A 13,046-nucleotide genomic window follows, 5' to 3' on the forward strand; every position below is an offset into this window, starting at 1 on the left:
TTTCTGTCTAATATCGTCAGTAGAGTCATTTTGTGAATCGATTTTACAGAATTCAATGAGGCCTTTGAACTGATCTGCCAGACCGGAGGAAATATTGCTGCAGACCACACAGTGGTGCAGTGGTGTGGATTCCTCGGCCATCGGCGGTCAGACGGCGGCGCTCAACTATTTGAAAAGCGTACGCTGGGTGTTACCCCCCCCTCCCCCCTGTTGTACGCTCTGGAAAATGTCCATATTTATTAAACGTCCGTCACCAAAGTTGCACCAAACGTTTCGACAGATTTTTGAGCGCAGTGTACCACATAAAATTGTTTCAAGGTCAGTAAGCACAACAAGAATTCATACATAAGGCGCACCGGATTATAGGGCGCACTGCCGATTTTTGAGGAAAATTAAGGATTTTAAGTGCACCTTATAGCCCGAAAAATACGGTAAAGCTAGATTTAGTTGATATATTTGGAAAAATCTCAAAGAGGAAAATTTATCAGACAGTATTTTGTTATCCTAAAATTAACACATAACCCTTGAGCTACATTCTGGTCCACACTCCATACCAGTCGGTGACGGTAATGCACCAATTTCCTTGCCCGGGGGTCGGCGGTGACATTATCGGCCAAAAAAAAATTCATATCTCCGAAACAAAAGCAGCACAAACGCTAGTTTTAACGGCACAAACCAGCACAAATGAAGCACTGACCGCTCAGTCTATTTGCTGGAATTTTTCATGTGGGTGGGGTGTCAGCTTCACTCAGCTAGGTGTTCATTCCTTGTGAGTAAATTCAACAGCGTAGAAGTCAGCTGCGCGCATCCACAAGGCGCTCTCGTTCATTTGTACACCACTGCGCCGTTGCGTGGTCTGCAGCGATCTGGCGGATCAATTCAAAGGCTTCATTGAATTTTCTAAAATAGGCCATCATCGATTCACAGAAAGACTCAATAACGATATTAGACAGGAATAAGCTGTGAGTGCGGCGCAGCAGGTGTGGAAAGCAGCCAAAACCGCCGAAGATAAATTCAACAAGGAAGTATTGTTCCAAAAAGCTGAATCAAAAATGTAAGCCGTACGCAGTAAACCGCAGAAAACCATGATGGATTTTATTCAGAAGGTATGTACATTAATTCTGTGTTCCTGTCGTGTTGTCATCTATGCTTATATTTGTGCGCAATCTGCTGATTGGCGGCTGGCACTGTTGCCAAGTTCGCTAAAGGACGAATTAAGGTCCGGGGGGGGGGTGGGGTGTCCCCCGCGGTGCCGAAGAGAGGTCCGGGCGATGCCACAGCGTAGGAAGGGCCGCAGTATTGCTGTATGTACACAAAACACGGCGACAACGGAGTTTTCATGTTTCCGGTTTTGTGCCAAAAAGTGAGCTCCGATTTTTTTATTTTTTTTATTTTACTGTATTATCTTTGCTTATATCGGTAAATAGACTGTGACTGCATTACTGTATCAGCATTATAATCAGTCCAGTCATTTTTGGCTACTCTTTATAGAACTGTAATGTTATATTTGTTGCAATTTCTGCAGCCCTCTTGGCAGATCTCTCAGGAAAAAAGACATTTTTAATGTCAATGAGCTTCCAATGAGAGTCTGGATTCTGGTTGAAGGTATTTTGGACCGTTCTTCTTTCCCAAACATCTCCAGTTCAGTCAGGTTTGATGGTTCCGAGCACGGACAGCCCGCTTTAAATCCCACCACAGATCTTCAATAATATTCAGGTCTGGGACTAAGATGGCCGTTCCAGAACGTTGGACTTGTTCCTCTGCATGAATGCCTCAGTAGATGCTGAGCAGTGTTTGGGGTCGGTGTCTTGTTGAAGTATCCAGCCCCGGCACAACTTCAACTTTGTCACTGATTCTTGAACATTGTTCTCAAGAATCTGCTGATATTGACTGGAATCCATGTGACCCTCAACTTTAACAAGATTCCCAGTACCTGCACTGGCCCCACAGCCCCACAGCATGATGGGACCACCACCAAATGTTACTGTGGGTACCAAGTGTTTGTCTTGGAATGCCGTGTTCTTTTCCCTCCATGCATACCGCCCCTTGTTATGTCCAAATAACTCAGTTTTAGTTTCATCAGTCCACAGCACCTTATTCCAAAATGAAGCTGGTTTGTCCAAATGTGCTTTAGCGTCTCTGTTTGTGGCGTGTGTGCAGAAAAGGCTTCTTCTGCATTACTCTCCCATACAGCCTCTCCTTGTGCAAAGTGCGCTGAATAGTTGAACGATGCACAGTGACACCATCTGCAGCAACATGATGTTGTAGGTCTTTGGAGCTGCTCTGTGGTTTGACTATGACTGTTCTCACCATCCTTCACCTCTGCCTATCTGAGAGTTTTCTTGTCCTGCCACTTCGGGCCTTAACTAGAACTGTGCCTGTGGTCTTCCAGTTCCTCACTATGTTCCTCACAGTGGAAACTGAAGCTGAAATCTCTGAGAGCTTTTTGGATCCTTCCCCCTAAACCAGGATGTTGAACAATCTTTGTCTTCAGCTCATCTGAGAGTTGTTTTAACCCTTTCTCATAATTGGATTCACCTGTGTATGTAGGTCAAAGGTCAATGAGCTTACAAAACACATTTTTTGTTCCAATAATTTGTGCTAAAGGTATTCAAATCAATAAAATGTCAAAGGTGCCCAAACATATGCACCTGCCTAATTTAGTTTAAATAATTATTGCAGACTTTCTGTAAATCCTAAAAACTTCATTTCACTTCTCACATATCACTGTGTTCATCTGCTATATGATAGATTTAACTGAAACTGCTGATCCCAACAGCCAATGATTTATAAAGGAAAATCGTGGAAATGATCAAGGGTGCCCGAACTTTTGCATACCATTGTAAATTGCTCCACTGCCACTGTGTACAGTGTGGCTGCATGTACACTTTGCGTACATGCAGTGCAGTACAATGTTTTAATGGATAGGCAAGAGTATATTTAATACCAAGATTTCCAGAATTTTTCAAAACCAGGATGTTTTTAATACTTCCTATTACATTAAAATACCACAGAACCAGGAGAAATTAAATGTCATGAAAAATATCAACATTTTCTTTGTACACTTTTGGGGAGGGGGTCTGAAAACGAGTACTCTTTGTAAACTTTGGAAAATGTTGACAATTGTGAATGACCCCTTAATGTGCTGGAAAATCATGAAAGTTGACCTTGAAAGTGCTTAAAGGGTGCTTGAATTTGATGCTGGAAAAGGTGTACAAACCCTGTGATCTGTCTCATCTTTGAAGGTCAGACCCAAATGTTTCCAGTCTGCAGCAATAATAAAGGGACTGCCTCACTGTCCCAGTACTTTAGGAGGGGAGTTTATGTACTGCTATCAGTACTTCTCTCTGTTCTGTCTCTACTGCTGTCTGTACACCTGTCCGTACTGACAGCAGTACAAACCTCTGCGTACTTCCGTCTGCTCTGCAGAGTACTTCTGTTTTCAGCTCGGCTGTTTTAGGTATTGTTGCATCCTTGGCGCCGTCTGTTCCACTGAAGCTTTTAATCATGTGACCGAGGATGTTCAGAGATCCTGTTCGAGGACCCATCAAACCTCACACACTGGCTCACTGCCCCCCACCACCCGTTACAAATCCTCCCTCTGTGTACTGTAGTCAGTGCTGCTTTCTGTGTCTCTCTAAACTGGCCTGTACTTCTGTCTGTACCTGTGTGTTGATTTTTTTTATTTTAAATTTGCTGTCTTAGCTGGAATCAGGAGTGGCCACTCCCCCTAAGAAGCCCTGGCCTCCCATTGGTGGAGACAGGAGGGTGAGTGCGTAAGCTGGTCACCACATCAGCCAATCAGAAATCACTTCCTGGCCAGGGTTTGATGCGTGCATGGCTCTTGGCTTGCATGTGTACCATTGGTTGTAGAAAGCAGCGAGGCTCACTGAGCAGGTTCTTTACAGGAAACATGGTTGGTGTCGGAATCCTTCAGGGGTTCTAGTAGTTAATGAAGCACAGTGGGTAATTGAGTGGGGTTTTATAATGACGCAGAAAGAATTGCAGGAGTCCTGATGCGAGTCGTTAGCTAGTTCCGAGTGCACCCGGCAGGTGTAGGTGTCATTCTCATGGAGGCCTTCAGGGGATTTGTCAGCTATGGGGTCGAGGAGTTCACTTCAAGGACTTCTCCTGTTAGCTTTGAAGGCTTTGAGTCACGTAGGAGTTAAAAGGTGTGTCCGTCAGAGCTTTCAGCAGCCATATCATGATGTCGTGATGATGTCACACTTTCCAGCAGCAACATCAGTGGCATCATCTGTCCGGACATCACCTCACCTGACTGCACTCATGGGCTGCTCTGATTGGCTGACTGCACCATTTCTTGCTATCTCAGGGTTTTGATGTACAGTGAGAATAAACAGGTGTGGTCCATCAGTAACCCTAACTGTCCCTCTGACCCCGCCCCTTTCAGGACCCCCTGTGGAAGGTGCGGCGCAGTCAGAAGTTGGACATGTCAGCTCGACTCGAGCTGCAGTCAGCTCTGGATGCTGAGATCAGAGCCAAGCAGCTTGTCCAGGAGGAGCTGCGCAAAGTCAAGGCCACCAACATCAACCTGGAGAGGTCAGAGGTTATACACAGGCTGATTGTCAGCTTGCCTGTGTATCTCTGTTCACTTGTCTCACCTGCATCTCTTTGCCTGCAGCAAGCTGAAGGAGATGGAGGAGAAGAGCAAGGAGATGGGGGAGCAGATGGAGACCCTGAAAAAGGAGATGGAGGACAGCCGCTCCCGCTCCGATAAAGGTGAGCCTACCTGTTAATTCCCGAAACTTCCAAACCAGCTCCCAGCAGGTGTGTTCAGAGGCAGAGGAAATATTTGAGTTTGGTGATAATTGTTACTGAACCTGTTCCAGCCCAATCCAAGAGGACAGCGAGACTTTGGTCATCTTTGTGGGACCAAACCAACAACCAGGTGTTTATCTACCTTTTGTGTCTCTGCAGGTCTGAAGCTCCCAGACTTCCAGGACCCCATCTTTGAATACTTTAACACGTCTCCTCTGGCCCCAGACCTCACCTTCAGAGTGAGTTACCTGTCTGTCCCTCCCTCCACTCACACCACTCACAGTCACAAGACCAGGTCACAAGACAATGTCATTCGGGTGTAGTGCTGATTTACTCAACTTCCTGTTGCTTCTTTCTCTTTGTGACATTGAGGCATCAGTTTGCTCTGCCTCCTCGCTGCTTGCTGTCTGGGAAGAAGTAAGTTTACCCACCAGGTTGCCCCCAGTTCTTCTGTCAGCTTAACCTCAGGCGTAGCTGCTAGCTTCGTACTAATGACATCATCGATTAGACTGACCACAAAAAGCCTCCACCCACAGGATAGACTCCACCCACAGACAGAGGCCTCTGTTAGCATCAGTTGTTTAATTTGATTTGTAAATCAAACACTGCAGCAGTACTTCATATGTCCACTGTACGAATATTGCAGTAGTACTGTTTAGTGTGGTTGTAGCGGTACCATAGTGATATAATAGTGACACAGTTCTCTGATCAGATGTTAATGGTTGAACCGTCTTCGTGTCTCATGGTTTTTCTTTTTTGCCTGCAGCCTTCAGACATAGATGCCACCAAATCAGAGACCACGCCCCCTTCGCCCTCCACAACTTCCGAGCACGAGGTCGGTCACAGACTGTCTTTGCACAGGTGTGCTGCGTTTACAGTTTTTTTACCTGATTTACCCCATTTTGTCTGTGTCCACAGGAGGTTAAAGCGGTTCCTTCAAGCCCCTCTCCCACCTACCAGAGCATAGCGCTGACCACACCAAAGGTATGCTGAGGGTGGGGGGGTGGGTGTGTCTAAGACGACAGGCCCATTCAGTCGTAATAATAAATCCCAAACGGCAGATTATATTTTTAAAGATGAACTTCCTGTGCATTTCAGCCCAAAGCACACCAGCTGAGCATCAAGACGTTCTCCAGTCCGCCTCAGTGCACTCACTGCACCTCTCTGATGGTGGGGCTCATCCGGCAGGGATACGCCTGCGAAGGTACGCAGCTCTGGAGGAGCCTCCACTTCTGCTTCTGGTTCAGTCACAGGGAAAGTATCTGACTGACTCTCGGTGTCTCCGCAGTGTGCTCCTTCATCTGTCACGTTTCCTGTAAAGACCACGCCCCTCTGGTCTGCCCAATCCCAGCAGAGCAGGCTAAGAGGCCGCAGGGCATCGATGTCCAGAGAGGAATCGGCACTGCTTATAAGGGCTATGTCAGAGTGAGTCCGCTGACACAGTACTGACAATACTGTACTGGTGCAGGAGTTCCACAGACTCATGCTGGTTTGTTTCCATCAGATCCCAAAGCCCAGCGGCGTGAAGAAGGGCTGGCAGCGAGCGTTTGCTGTGGTCTCTGACTGTAAACTCTTTCTCTACGACATCCCGGAGGGAAAGTCCACCCAGCCTGGGGTGGCGGCCAGTCTGGTCCTCGACCTCAGGTATTCGGATTGCCCACCTGGTGTCAGGACATCAAAAAGCAGAACCCTTTTAAAGATTCAGGTTGCTCTGAGCAGGTTTAAGGAGTTCAGGGATTCTGAGGAGAATCAGCTAGTCTTGTAGATCCAGGTCCAGAGAAGTAGTCCTGAGAAAGTTTTGGTAGTCTTAATGACAGTTTTTGGTGGTCCTGTAGCTCTGAGAAGATGTTAGATGTCCCAGGAATGCCCCTGGGCCACCTGGACAAGTTTTGGGTATTCCTGGGAAGATCTGAGTGGGCTGGAGATTTGGGCAGTCCTGTGACACTTTGTTTGTGCGGTGGGATTTGTGACCAGTACTGTTTTGGTGTTTGCGATGAAGAACATAATCTCAGACATCTCTGTTTCAGGGATGAGGACTTTTCCGTCTGTTCTGTCTTGGCTTCTGATGTGATCCATGCAACCAGGAAGGACATCCCCTGCATCTTCAGGGTAGGAGACCTGGTCCCTTTGTACCTTTGGCTGTCTGAGCACACCTGTACGGTCCTGATTGTTTTTGTTGTCATGATCAGGTGACCTCATCGCAGCTGATCTCGCAGCTGTCTTCCGTGTCTCTGCTCGTCCTGGCAGAGAGTGAGGTGGAGAAGAGAAAGTGGGTCCGGATCCTGGAGGGTCTGCAGAGTATCCTGACCAAGAACCTGCTGAGGAGCCAGCAGGTCCACGTTCTGCACGAGGCCTACGATGCCTCGCTGCCTATCATCAAGACCACGCTGTCCGCCGCTGTGCTCGGTCAGTAACGAGAGCTGTACTAAGTAGGTGTAGGGCAGGTTTTCATTGGCAGGTTCTGAGGAGTCCCAGGGTTGGCCCTGCTTGGCTGACAATGTTTCAGGGTATCCTGGTTGATTATAGATTATGTTTCCTGTAGCTCTTCGGTCTCGTGGCTTTGCTGACTTTATTAGTTTTCTTTATATTTGTTGAATTTGTCAGATGTCTGAACTTTTCCTCTCTTTGCAGATCGGGAGAGGATTGCCCTGGGCACAGATGACGGACTATTTGTGGTTGAAGTCACGAGAGACGGTGAGACCCGTGAACAGACTTTGGCACCGACGGTCACCCGGACAGTCACCCGTAACTCCTCCCTTCTTTCTTTCCCCAGTGATTGTGAGAGCCGCCGACAGTAAGAAGGTGCATCAGATTGAATTAATCCCAAAGGAGAAGATAATCGCGCTCCTCTGCGGTCGGGAACCGTCAAGTTCATCTTCACCCCTGGGGGGTGCTGGAGGGTGCGGAGTCCACCTTTGATGCCAAGCTGGCAGACACCAAAGGCTGCCAGGCTATGACGACCGGTGTGCTCCGCCCCGGAGGCCCCGCCTGCCTGCTGGCTGCCATCAAACGTCAGGTCAGAGTTGTAGCGGCTCACCCGGAGGCGGCCTGAGGTTCTGGTTCGGTCTCTGTCCTAACGCTCAGGTTCTCTCTGCCCCACCTTCAGGTTCAGTGCTACGAGATCACTCCGGCGAAGCCCCATCACAAAAAGCTGTGGGAGGTGCAGGCTCCAGGTGTGGTGCAGTGGTTGGGGATGGTCAGGGACCGGCTGTGTATCGGTTACCCGTCTGGCTTCGCTCTGTTGGCCCTGCAGGGGGAGTCGTCCCCCATCAGCCTGGTCAGCCCCGCAGACCCGTCGCTGGCCTTCCTGGCGCAGCAGCCGCTGGACGCTCTGCACGCCCTGGAGGGCGGATCCAGCGAGCTGCTGCTCTGCTTCAGCCAGCTCGGCGTCTACGTGGACGGACAGGGACGCCGGTCCCGGACCCAGGAGCTGATGTGGCCCGCCACACCGCTCGCTTTCTGTACGTTACGCAATTATTGTTAACGTGAAGGCAGATGTAGTACCAGAAGTCACCTGAAGCGGGTGCAGCTGGTGGGTTTCTCACCTGTCTCTCTCTCTTCAGGCTCTAACTCGTCTCACCTGACGGTGTACAGTGATTACGGGGTCGATGTTTTTGATATTCACACCACAGAGTGGGTCCAGACCCTCTCCCTCCGCAAGGTAACCAGTCGCAGCTTGCTAAAACTCAGACCAACCAATCAGATCACAGCAATGACTGAACACCTGTGTGCGTACCTGTCCACAGATCCGACCTCTGAATGTTGAAGGGACGTTAAACCTGCTGAATTCAGAACCTCCTCGCCTGATTTACTTCAGCAACACCTCATCAGGTAGCTGCACACCTGAATCAGGTAGACGCTAATACTGCAGCTAATACAGATGATGCTAACCTGTGCACACCTGCCTCTGTACCTGTGTCTCTTCAGAGGGTGACCTTACCATCCCAGAGACATCAGATCACAGCAGGAAGTTGATGGTTCGAACTCGCAGCAAGAGGAAGTTCCTCTTCAAGGTTCCTGAGGAGGAGCGACTCCAGCAGAGGAGGTGACTCAGCAAAAACGCCCGTTTTTGTTGATCTGTTGTTTACCCACCTTTTGTTTGTTTACCCGTGTGGTGTTATTGTCTCCTCAGGGAGATGCTGAGGGATCCGGAGCTCCGGTCTAAGATGATTTCTAATCCCACCAACTTTAACCATGTGGCCCACATGGGACCAGGAGATGGCATGCAGGTCCTCATGGACCTCCCTCTGGTAACTCCTCCTCCTCCTCCTCCTCCTCTTCCTCTTCTTCCTGCTGCCGGCATGTTCTCCTCCGTCACCCCCCTCCGCCCCCTCTGACTCCCGGTCTCATCACACTGACTCCTCTCTTCTCTCCCCCCCATGTCTCACCTTCCTCCTCGTCTTTGTCTTCGTCCCTGGTGTTCAGGTTGGTGATGTCATCTCCCTCTCCTCCTCCTCCTCTCCCTCCCCTTCCTCCTCTTCCTCCCGTCACACCCTCATCTCTCCCCCCTCCAACTTTGAGCACGTGTATCACATGACGTCGGCGTCGGCCGGCGCCTTCTTGCAGAAAGATGCCGCCTCTTCCTCCTCCCAGCAGAGCCTCCTGCAGCCTTCCTCCTCCTCCTCCTCTCCCTCCACCTCTTCTGTGGGAAGGGTAGGCCAGCTTCTGTCTCCTCCCCCTCTTCCCTCACTCAGCCTGCACTCAGGTCACATGACCTGAATGCAGCAGTCACATTGATTTGCTGACGTCACAGCGTCCTGTTGATCGGCTTTATAATGATGATGTCATCAGATCACGCTGTGTAACTTCTTATTTAGTCTGACAGCTGATCAGTCAGTCCGATCAGAGGCTGCAGCTTGATCAGCATGCTCAATCCGGCTGTGTGTGTGTGTGTGTGTGTGTGTGTGTGTGTGTGTGTGTGTGTGTGTGTGTGTGTGTGTGTGTGTGTAGAGTGTGATGCCCTCCTCTCAGGATGACTCCTTTAAAGACAAGCCCCGCCCCCTCTCCAGTATCTCCCGGCAACAGAGGAGCAAGTCGCACATCACGCGCACAGCTTCAGGTAAACACACCTGAGCAGAGTTAAAGCATTTGTGCTGTTGCTCTCACCTGTGCAGGTATGTCATGCTTTCACCTGTCTTCTCTTTTCATTGGCTCAGATTTTGGGGGAGGAGCTTCATCCCGCAGCATCTGTGACCCAGAGGAGGCGGACCGAGAGGTAACATGCGCACACACACACACACGCACATTCTCTCTTTTGATCAGCTCTGATCTGTAATCGATCTAACGTATTGATCCCTCAGCCCGACTCGGACTCCACCAAACACTCGACGCCCTCCAACAGCTCCAATCCCAGCGGCCCCCCCAGCCCCAACTCCCCCCACCGCAGCCAGCTCACCCTCGATGGCCTGGACTCAGAGCCCTGAGGCGACACCCCCACCTGAGAACAGCCTGATGAATCAGTCGGGCTGCAGAGAGCTTAGCTTTTACTTTGAGGATTTTATTCTGGCGGGGTGTGTCTCAGCTTCCTGCTGCTTTTATTTTGTTGGATTTTACCTGCTGGGAAGCTCCACTCCCTGGTTTTAGCCCATCCCTGCTGACAGCTGCTGTGACCTTTGACCTTTGCTCTGATTGGCTCTGTGGGACTAGCGCCTCCTGTTCTTGTCTGTGTAATGACTTCCTGTTGGCGTGCGAGCAGACGGAGGTCTCACTCTGACGGAAAAACACTGAATTAATTTTGTTAAAGTTGCACATCATCTTCATCATTACCACCTTCATCGTTGTTGTTGTTGTTGTTGTTTAGGGGTAAAATAATCTTTGATTTGTGTCAGTGATGATCTTTCCTGTTGCCCCTCCTCTGACTTGGCTCCGCCCTCTGCTCAGGCAGAGACAGGTGAGAGGTGGGGGGGGGGTCACACCTGAACACTACTGCTTTGTTTCTTCCAGAATCACCAGTTAAAGAATCTTTGTAATGATAAACTATTAGTGGCCAAAAACACAATAAAAGAACCTGAAGAGAAACTGAGTCTGAGTCACACCTGCACAGGTGAGCCCCGGCAGGGAGCCAATGAAGAGAAGCCAATATGGGAGAAATCTGCTCTCTCTTTCTAGTCCCTGTCAGTACTCTAGCTGCAGCATTTTGGATCAGCTGAAGGCTTTTCAGGGAGCTTTTAGGACAGCCTGATAATAATGAATTACAATAATCCAGCCTAGAAGTAATAAATGCATGAATTAGCTTTTCAGCATCACTCTGAGAAAGGATGTTTCTAATTTTAGAAATATTGCACAAATGCAAAAAAGCATATTTGTTTAATATGTGCATTGAAGGACATATCCTGGTCAAAAATGACTCCAAGATTTCTCACAGTGTTACTGGAGGCCAAAGTAATGCCATCCAGAGTAAGTATCTGGTTAAATGGACTAGTTCTTATATAGCGCTTTTCTACTCAATCAGAGCACTCAAAGCACTTATACAACATGTTAGACACCATCAGTGGCGGCGCTGGGGGTGCTATAGCCCCCATAACAGCCCCAAGAAAATAGCTTGTGTCTGTGTGTGCTGAAACCTGAAAGAAAAAACGATCCTTCATAGCACCCTCAGTAAAATGCTTAAACACCCCACCCCCCACCCCCCCACTTGGCACCTGCAGAGAAATATTTCTGGAGCCGCCACTGGACACCATGTTTCTAAGATTTGTGGGGCCGAGCACAAGAACTTCAGTTTGATCTGACTGTAGAAGCAGGAGGTTAGAGGTCATCCAGGCCTGTGGAGTCATTAAAGGGTTAATGTGTGTCATTAGTCGAAGTTCCTCAGAGGAGAACCTTTTCAGAACAGCTTCTGTCATCACTTCTTCAGTGGTGTTTCTGACCATCAGCAGCATGTCCCACTGAAGCCTTTGAGCTGTGCTGTCAGTAGTAACGTTCCTCAGCACATCTGGACCAGCTGGCTCAGGTGGACCTCCCAGATGAAGGGGGGCTCCTCCTGCAGCAGCTTTCACTAAGTCTGAGTCACAGGAAACAGCTGAAGACTGTAACCCAGGAACGTTTATTCATGCAGAGCTTTACAAAAACAAGCACAAAGTGCTTTACAGTATATAATTATACACAACAAAACAGTGAATGGATAAAACTAATGAAATCCTGCTCAAACCGGACCCTGGACTTCATGGGAACTTCAGTGTAAAGAGGACAGGATCAGGAGGACTTGCTGAGAAGCTGCAGCACTGATGAAATACGAGCGTGTGCGATCGTTACCGTTTCACACTGAGACGTAAGTAAGACGCAGCGATCTGCAGAAAAACAAGTCTGTACAGGAGGGCTGCTCAGCACCTCACAGCTGGGAGAACGGGTGGGGTGATTGTGGATTTAAACACGTGACTGGCTCGAATCTTAGGTTCAGGTGGACATCACCTGTGGTGTGAGGTGTCGCCCCAGAGGAAGCACGGGCAAATTTATAGTGGAGGCATTGATTAACAGGCAGAAGGTCAGGAGGAACTAACAGGAAAAGCAGCTGTTAATGTCCACCGTAACACTCATCATTCATGCGTGTTCTAACCTCAAATTGCCACAAATTACTTCCTGTTTGTGCCATGAGTGGGCGGAGTCTGAGTGTATTGAAACAAACAAGTACTCACTGATAAGGTCATCAGGCGGTGGACGCTTGGGAGGAGTCAGTGTTTCCTGTGAGGACGCGCTGAGGGCACACTGCCCATAGCCTCCTGCTGATCTTATTCAGGTCAGACATTAATGATTCATTTCCCCTGAGCACTGTCTGACAGGCTGCTTAAACATTAATGAGGCAGTTTGTTTACACTGTGGGAGCTCAACCAATCAGTGTCTGTTGGCAGCAGAGCGACAATAAAGCCAATCAGAGCAGAGCTGGAATCAGGTCAGACTTCCTGCTCCTCGCTCTGCAGCGTTCACGGCCTGAACTCCTCCTTTATCATCATGATCTGATAAACCTGAAGCTCGAGCCTCCTGAGCTCCACCTGTAACGCCCCGAACCAGTGAAAACAGACCGATGTGACTCCAGTGTTTTTATCAACCTCAGACAGTTTCAGTTTCCTCAAAGTTTATGAATAAAAGTGAAAAGAGAAGGAAGCTGAATCACCTGCAGACAGTGCACAGGGCAGCAGCGCCACACATGTGCACCTCAGGTGATTTTTACTCTTTGATTTTAGAAATGATTCAGAATTTATTGTTTTGTAAACATTTTTGTTTACATATTTGATGTCAAGAGTTTTGGTGTATTTTTTTTTTTACCCTCAGCA

The 13,046-nt window shown here is 48.8% G+C and overlaps 1 protein-coding gene across 1 annotated transcript in view; it reads left to right on the forward strand.

Annotated features, from left to right (window-relative positions):
- Window positions 1–10,797, forward strand: part of cdc42bpb (CDC42 binding protein kinase beta (DMPK-like)) — a 29,858-nt gene extending 19,061 nt beyond the window's left edge. Inside the window, 22 exon segments of the mRNA XM_030721090.1 lie at window positions 4,412–4,560; window positions 4,643–4,740; window positions 4,939–5,018; window positions 5,152–5,196; window positions 5,546–5,614; window positions 5,698–5,763; window positions 5,878–5,983; window positions 6,068–6,204; window positions 6,284–6,423; window positions 6,807–6,888; window positions 6,969–7,185; window positions 7,411–7,473; window positions 7,553–7,638; window positions 7,640–7,795; window positions 7,886–8,240; window positions 8,343–8,440; window positions 8,526–8,610; window positions 8,707–8,824; window positions 8,912–9,029; window positions 9,730–9,838; window positions 9,936–9,994; window positions 10,080–10,797. Of these exon segments, the coding sequence (XP_030576950.1) occupies window positions 4,412–4,560; window positions 4,643–4,740; window positions 4,939–5,018; window positions 5,152–5,196; window positions 5,546–5,614; window positions 5,698–5,763; window positions 5,878–5,983; window positions 6,068–6,204; window positions 6,284–6,423; window positions 6,807–6,888; window positions 6,969–7,185; window positions 7,411–7,473; window positions 7,553–7,638; window positions 7,640–7,795; window positions 7,886–8,240; window positions 8,343–8,440; window positions 8,526–8,610; window positions 8,707–8,824; window positions 8,912–9,029; window positions 9,730–9,838; window positions 9,936–9,994; window positions 10,080–10,202 (2,559 nt within the window). The 3' untranslated portion in view covers window positions 10,203–10,797.
- The last annotated feature ends 2,249 nt before the right edge of the window (window positions 10,798–13,046 follow it).

The sequence above is a fragment of the Archocentrus centrarchus genome, chromosome 24 (genome assembly GCF_007364275.1).
Source record: "Archocentrus centrarchus isolate MPI-CPG fArcCen1 chromosome 24, fArcCen1, whole genome shotgun sequence".
Taxonomy (NCBI): Eukaryota; Metazoa; Chordata; class Actinopteri; order Cichliformes; family Cichlidae; genus Archocentrus; species Archocentrus centrarchus.